The sequence below is a fragment of the Phragmites australis genome, chromosome 5, assembly GCF_958298935.1.
Source record: "Phragmites australis chromosome 5, lpPhrAust1.1, whole genome shotgun sequence".
In the NCBI taxonomy this organism is placed as follows: Eukaryota; Viridiplantae; Streptophyta; class Magnoliopsida; order Poales; family Poaceae; genus Phragmites; species Phragmites australis.
In genome coordinates this window covers 39,406,995-39,414,126 of record NC_084925.1, presented here as the reverse complement: position 1 = coordinate 39,414,126, position 7,132 = coordinate 39,406,995, and the positions used below count along the sequence as shown (strand labels likewise).

The 7,132-nt window shown below is 47.4% G+C and overlaps 1 protein-coding gene and 1 pseudogene across 1 annotated transcript; both read left to right on the top strand.

The window, feature by feature from the left end:
• The first annotated feature begins 1,727 nt into the window (after positions 1–1,727).
• On the top strand, positions 1,728–3,973 carry LOC133919602 (3-dehydrosphinganine reductase TSC10A-like). Its single transcript, XM_062364040.1, has 3 exons — positions 1,728–2,511; positions 2,625–2,772; positions 3,454–3,973. Exons 1-3 carry the CDS (start codon positions 1,981–1,983, stop codon positions 3,753–3,755), a joined length of 981 nt encoding a protein of 326 aa, XP_062220024.1. The 5' UTR covers positions 1,728–1,980; the 3' UTR covers positions 3,756–3,973.
• Positions 3,974–4,061: 88 nt separating this feature from the next.
• LOC133919601 (pentatricopeptide repeat-containing protein OTP51, chloroplastic-like) lies at positions 4,062–7,041 on the top strand (annotated as a pseudogene).
• The last annotated feature ends 91 nt before the right edge of the window (positions 7,042–7,132 follow it).

The window sequence follows — 7,132 nt, the reverse complement described above, 5'->3', positions numbered from 1 at the left end:
TTCGTGATTATGTTGTTATCATGGGGTTATTGTAATGCCTATGATTCTGGATAAGAGGGCTATAAATCAAACTAACTCCCATTAAACATAACGTATATCCATTTTGAGATGAGGTAGCATTCTATAGGTTATTGAGTTTCAGTGGCATTTTATTTGTCATTGTAACCCTTTGCTTTGGTGTGCTATTTTATTAAGAGTGGGCTTATGATATGAGTCTTACGATCAAGGAGAGAATGTTGGAATTGATCGTGACAAACATCCTAACGATCTCTAACTGGTCACCGAGAGAAAAAGGGGGAGCCCGTCCCCATGTTCATGCACTGATCAGAGGCGCAACAACCTTCATCTTATGTTGCAGTCCTACGACGTACGACGCTATAAACCAGAATGAGGAGTCTGGCAAAGGAGATCAATTGGATTGATATCTACTCTAACCGCCTCCCCAAACCTTAACCTGGTCCTAAAAGGCGTCGCTATGGGGTAAAGACCACCACAACCATCGCCGTCGCCACCAGCAACTCCTGTATGACCGGCGACATCTTCACCAGCATCGCATCATCCATGACTACATGTTCATTGTGCACCTATGACGTGCCTCTACTCCGAGCCACCATTGAGCATCCAATGGCATCCCCGAACTCCGGTTAGTACACGCTTCCGCACTGATATTTGTGTGTTTAATATTTGAGATTAGAATTAATGGTGTTTAGCCTAAGATAAGTACCAACAAATCCTTCTTCTAAAACTTGAGCTTAACTCAGTTGTTTGAGATAAATGGATGTACGTCTAGACTACCTATTTTGTTCGAGTACTTTTGATGCAAATTTGAGTGCCATATTTTTAAAAATATGGTTGTGTGGATCACTACATCCTAGATGTCTTGTTGGCGTAGAGATTGGAAGTTGCAATTTTGTTATTAAAAAAAATTCCTTCTTCTAAACACTAAATTGACATCTAGGAATCGGGAAAATTTCTAATCAACATGGACCGCCGCTCGATCTCAAAACTTGTCAAGTCATCAGTCAAACTCAAAGCATGTTTTTTTTTATGATTCTAATAATCCAGATTTTGATTCTCACAATGTAGAATCTGAATGGTTAGAATCTAAATTACATAATCTAAAACAAATAATTATTAATTATTATAATTTCCTTTCTCTCCCCCCCCCCCCTCCTCTTCAACCTCACTTTCTTCAACAGGTCCTCGAACCCAACCTCCTTCTCCGAGATGGGGAAGTAGAGGCGCTCGAGGAGGTGATGAAGATCGGCCAGGATGTCGTGGGTGGAGGGGAGGAGCAACCCTGCCCACACCGATGGAGGAGGGGGGCTAGTTGCTGCAAAGGCTGGTGACATCGGAGTCGTGGTGGGAGAAGGCGAGGTCGAGGTTGTGTGGGCGGATGACGCTAGGCTCCAGCGATAGGTGCCCTCAAGCGCGGTGGAGGGTGGCGATACATGTGATGGGGAAAACCACACGATGAAGAAAGAAGCGAAGGGAGAAAAAAAGAAATTTTATGTTTATAATAGCAATAATGGGTAAATATGTACCATAATTCATAACCTACCATTTAGAATTATCTTTTTTTAAAATATAGATTATGGTATAATTTATCTCCAGAATATGGAATTTGAATTGTAGAATGAATCTGTTTATTTTGGTAAATATGTGCTATAATTCATAATCTAAAATCAGAATACTAGAATCATAATAAAAATCAAACCGGCCCTCTGCCGTTCCCCGCCGGCCTGCCCGACAGGCTCGACCGCCCGGAGTCCAGGCGAGTGTGCTCCCCTCCCTCATTTCGACGCCGCGGTCGCCCTCCCCAGATCTGACCCCCCCCCCCTCCTCCTCGCGCCTCCCGCCACGGTCCACTCCGGCGGCTGCCCCGTCCCCTTCTTAAACCCCACCGCCCTAACCCAACCCCTTACTCCACCACCGCCGCCCGCAACTCCAGCGCTAGCGACTTCACCGTCTCTCGTCGCCATGGCCGCGGCGCTCCTCCTCCTCCTCCTGGTCCCGCCCGTCAGCCTCCTCGCCGCGCTCGCCTTCCTGGCGCGTCCCCGCGCCGTGCGGGTCCCCCTCAGGGCCCGCCACGTCTTCATCACGGGCGGGTCCAGCGGCATCGGGCTCGCCATGGCCACCGCCGCCGCCCAGGAGGGTGCGCGGGTTTCCATCCTCGCGCGCAACCTGGCGCGCCTCGAGGAAGCGCGCGCCGCCATCAGGGCCGCCACGGGGCATGACGTCCGCGTCCACGCGGCCGACGTGCGGGACGCGGACGCCGTGGCGCGGGCGCTCGCGGAGGCCGGCCCCGTCGACGTCCTGGTCTGCAACCACGGCGTGTTCGTGCCGCAGGAGCTCGAGAGGCAGGACATGGAGGAGGTCAAGTGGATAGTGGACATCAACCTCATGGGCACCTTCCACCTCGTCAAGGCCGCGGTCCCCGCCATGAAGGCGCGCACCCGAGAGATGGCTCTGCCCGCGTCCATCGCAATCATGTCCTCGCAGGCCGGCCAGGTAGACACGTCACATGATTCTTCGCTGTTTTGCTCATCATGCAGCGAAGGTCTTCGATGTAATGCTGCGTGCTTGGGAGGTTATTTTCTTGACTTGTAACATCTTTGCTGCAGGTTGGTGTTTATGGGTACACTGCGTACTCGGCAAGCAAGTTCGCGCTGCGGGGACTGGGGGAGGCGTTGCAGCATGAGGTCATTGCGGACAATATTTATGTCTCATTGATCTTCCCTCCTGACACTGAGACTCCGGGTTTCGAAGAGGGTATGAGTTGCTTATGGATGTTTTTAAGTGACTGCTGAACTAGTCTACTATGTACTGGTTTCTAGATTGAAGTTCAGATGCATCGTTGAGCACATTTTAAAAACAATTAGGTGGATGACATATCTGATGATCATTATTTGTTAACAACTAACAAGTGAAAATGATACCATTGGGTAACTGAGTCATCTTCAATATGATGTCAAACGGCTCTAATTGGTAACCCTGAAAATTTCGGAGTTCTGTAGTGATGAAAACATTGTGTATCTCCTCACTTCAAGGGTGCCTGATTGAATTTGTTTTATTAGTTTTACACTTATACTTACCTGTAAGTTATCATAATAGAATCACAAGTCCAAAAATATGTCGACAAACTTCATTGCTATTTTATCCCATCATTTAATGGGTTGGTGCTCCATGGTTACGGATGGGCGTGGAGCGATCCATAGATCCACTTTAGTTCAATTTATATAACTAACTTTATAATATGAGGTGAAAAAATTATCTAGTTAGTTAATTAAGTTAAACTAGAGGGGATTCATGAATATCCATTGGTGCTCCATCCCCATCCTTATCCATGGTATCACTCTGATAGCATTTTTTCTTAATTATCGTCAACTCTCCAGTTCTGAAAATACTGTCTACATATTTTGTGTATTGAGCATATTCTTTGCCTTGTTCCAGAGCATAAGAGGAGGCCAGAATTGACCAACATCATAGCAGGATCATCTGGTGGAATGAAGGCCGATGCTGTTGCTAAGAAGGCTCTGGCCGGCATCAAATCTGGAAAGTTTATTGTCCCCTGCAATTTTGAGGGCGCAATGTTAGCTGTAGCCACTGCTGGTTTATCCCCACAGAGCTCCCCGTTAATGGCATTCCTAGAGGTGATTGGTGCCGGATTCATGAGGTTTGCAGCACTTTGTTTCCAATGGAATTGGTTCTCTACGATAGAGAACTACTATGCCAAAAACAAGAAGCGCGAGTGAGAACACAATCCACACCTGGATATCGTTTTTTTTTTAATTTCGTGAGAGCTATAAGCCAACAAATAATTCGTCTTAGCACCTGATTCGAATGTAGCGTTGTGTGTTCAGTAGCTTCAGTTCTCTCCTTTTTAATCTTTTCCTCGTTCTGCCTTGAGATCGTGTGTACAATGTAGATTTCAGCAAAAATAATACAATAGAAGGCAATATTGCTTGGATTAGTGATGTGAGGTACTTGCAGAGAGAGAGAGAGAGAGAGAGAGAGAGAGAGAGAGAGAGAGAGAGAGAGAGAGAGAGAGAGAGCTGCTCTTGTGCAAATCCCTATTCTGTAACTATGTGTTTTAATTTCTTTTATCTGAATGCCCCAAATCTGTTCTGAGCCAAATTGCATGGCTGTCAGCCGTGGTAGTTTCAAAGTTAAAAAAGTAAAAACATTGGAAGAATTTGTAAAGTCTTGCTTTTTGAAAATGCCACTGGCCGGGAGACTGGCATGTCAGGCCGAAGAGACTCGGTTCGCATTCCTGGGTTTTGATCTGAAGCGTCAAAATGGATCTTAACGGACGAGGCTGTACATTTGTACGGACTTTTGGAAAGACCAATCCAGGGCACGGAGGCGCCTCGCGTAAAGATTAGGCTGCTTCGAGCACTCGGATAGAAGCAGAAAAGCTTCCGGTGCTCGCCGTCGATTCGTTCATGGCTTCCTCCTCTGCCTGCGCCTGCGGCGCTCCATCCCCGTCGGTGCGATGCCCTCTCGCCCTGTCTCCTCCCTTCGCTTCCTTTCCTCCCGCCGACCTCGCCGCCCCACCGCTCTTCCCGCGCCGCCTCGCCGTCTCGCGTCCAAGAGCAGCGTCAGCACTGGAGGACCTCGTGCTGGAGTCTGACGATGAGGACGAGGAAGAGGAGGAGGAGGCCGGGCGGACCTGTTCGAGGGAGAGGCGTGGGCGGCGGCGGCCGACGAGATGGACGCTGCGAGGTCCCCGGAGCTGGAGGTGTTCGAGCTGGAGGAGCTGCGAGAGCAGTGGCGGCGGTCGAGTATCGCCTGGCTTTGTAAGGAGCTCCCAGCCTACAAGCACTCCAACTTCACCCGCATCCTCAACGCCCAGCGCAAGTGGCTCACCCAGGACGACGCCACCTACGTGGCCGTCCACTGCCTCCGCATCCGCAGCAATGACGCCGCCTTCCGGGTCAGTACCCCCGTGCCGTCACCTCTCTCCCACAACCTGTTCGACCAACTGCCTCTTACATAATAATAGATATAGGTTCTTACAATTCTTGCTCACGAACTGTTCGACGAATTGCCGTAGTTGTAAAGACACGATATGTTGTTGATATATGGATGATTCGATGGTTGTTTTCAGGTGTGCAGCTGGATGGTGAAGCAGCACTGGTACCGCTTCAATTTCGCGCTAGCCACGAGGGTGGTGGATTGTCTTGGGAGAGAAGGCAAGGTTGAGAAATGCCGGGAGCTGTTCGACTTGATGGTCAAGCAGGGCCGAGTGCCTGCCGAGTCCACCTTCCACATATTGGTCGTTGCATATCTCAGCGTTCCAGGGGGACGTTGTCTTGAGGAGGCATGCACCATATGCAACCCAGATGATACAGATGGGCGGTTACAAGCCTCGGCTCAGCCTGCATAATTCATTGTTTCGTGCGCTTGTGAGTAAGATGGGAGGGACTGCAAAGCACAATCTCAGGCAGGCTGAGTTTGTCTACCAGCAATATAGTCACAGGTAATCTGGTGGTGCACAAGGAGGTGTATGCTGGGCTCATCTGGCTTCACAGCTATCAAGATGTCATTGATAGAGATAGGATCAAAGCTCTTAGGAATGAGACGAAGCGAGCTGGGTTTGAGGAGAGTACTGATGTGCTGGTGTCAGTGATGAGGGCCTTCTCCAAGGAAGGGGATATTATAGAAACAGAGGCAACATGGCAAAGGCTTCTTCAGAGTGGTTGCAAGCTTCCTGCTTGGGCTTATGTCTGCCGAATGGAGCTTCATGCACGGACTGGTGAGCCTATGAAATCCATTGAAATCTTCAAAGAAATGAAGGATCGAAACATACCTCATAATGTTGCATCATATCATAAGATAATTGAGATAATAGCAAAAGCTAGAGAGATAGAGATTGCAGAAAAACTTATGGACGAATTTACTGAAAGCCATATGAAGCATCTAATGCCAGCCTTTCTTGACATGATGTATTTGTATCTGGATCTGGATATGCATGATAATTTGGAACATACATTCACAAAATGCCTTTCCAAGTGTCGTCCAAATAGAATACTGTACCTTATCTATCTGGAATCACTTGTAAGGGTTGGAAATGTCAAGAGAACGAGCAGATCTTTGGTGAAATGCATAGTAATGGGACAATAGGTACTAATGCTAGGTCTTGCAACATCATGTTAAGGGGGTATCTTTCTGCAGAGGACTATCAGAAAGCTGAAAGCATTTATGACTTAATGTGTAAAAAGAAGTATGATGTACCGGTGGATTCTTTGGAAAAACTTCAAAGTGGTCTCCTCATTAGCAAGAAAGTTGTCAAGCCAAAACCTGTGAGCATGAAGTTGGATCAAGAGCAGCGTGAGATTTTGATTGCTTTGCTTCTTGGAGGCACTGAAATAGAATCTCGTACACAGAAAGGGGTCCACATCATTCATTTTAAGTTCCAGGAAGTGACTAATGCTCATTCAGTTTTAAGGGTGCACACTCATGAACGTTTCTTTGAATGGCTGCCTTCAGCATGCAGATCACTCAATGATGAGAGCGAGATCCCTTACCGGTTTTCAACCATACCTCATGCACATTTTGGTTTCTTTGCAGATCAGTTCTTTCTGAAAGGCGAACCTGTTCTCCCCAAGCTTGTCCATAGATGACTGTCTCCACGTGTTCTGGCATATTGGTTCATGTTTGGGGGTTTCAGACTCCAATCAGGTGATATTGTGCTTAAGGTCAGTGGTGGGAACATTGAGGGTGTTGATAGAATTGTGAACTCCTTGCACACACAGTCTTTATCATGCAAAGTGAAGAGGAAAGGAATATTCTTTTGGATGGGTTTTCAGGGAAGCAATGCTGTCTCTTTCTGGAAAATAATTGAACCTTATGTATTGGACAGTTTTTCGAGTTCTACAATACAAGAACGTGGCAGCACAGGTTCTGATAGCTCGCAAGATAGTGATACCGATTATGAGGGTGATACATAGAGATATGTTGAGTAGTTTATAGGCTCTGAAAGTTCGTAAAGAGTATTAGAAGTCTACAAATTTGATCAGAGGTTTGTCATGTGTATTGCTCATGCATAACGTCCTACTAACACCAGATTCCCAGATTGATCTATCACCTATCTATCTTGTCGTCTGCGGTTGACTTGTACTATAGACAG

Coding starts and splice junctions, on each gene's coding strand:
- LOC133919602 (XM_062364040.1), top strand. CDS start 1,981: ATGGCCGCGGCGCTCCTCCTCCTCCTCCTGGTCCCGCCCGTCAGCCTC. Junction 2,512..2,624: donor TGTCCTCGCAGGCCGGCCAG/GTAGACACGTCA, acceptor TCTTTGCTGCAG/GTTGGTGTTTATGGGTACAC. Junction 2,773..3,453: donor GACTCCGGGTTTCGAAGAGG/GTATGAGTTGCT, acceptor GCCTTGTTCCAG/AGCATAAGAGGAGGCCAGAA.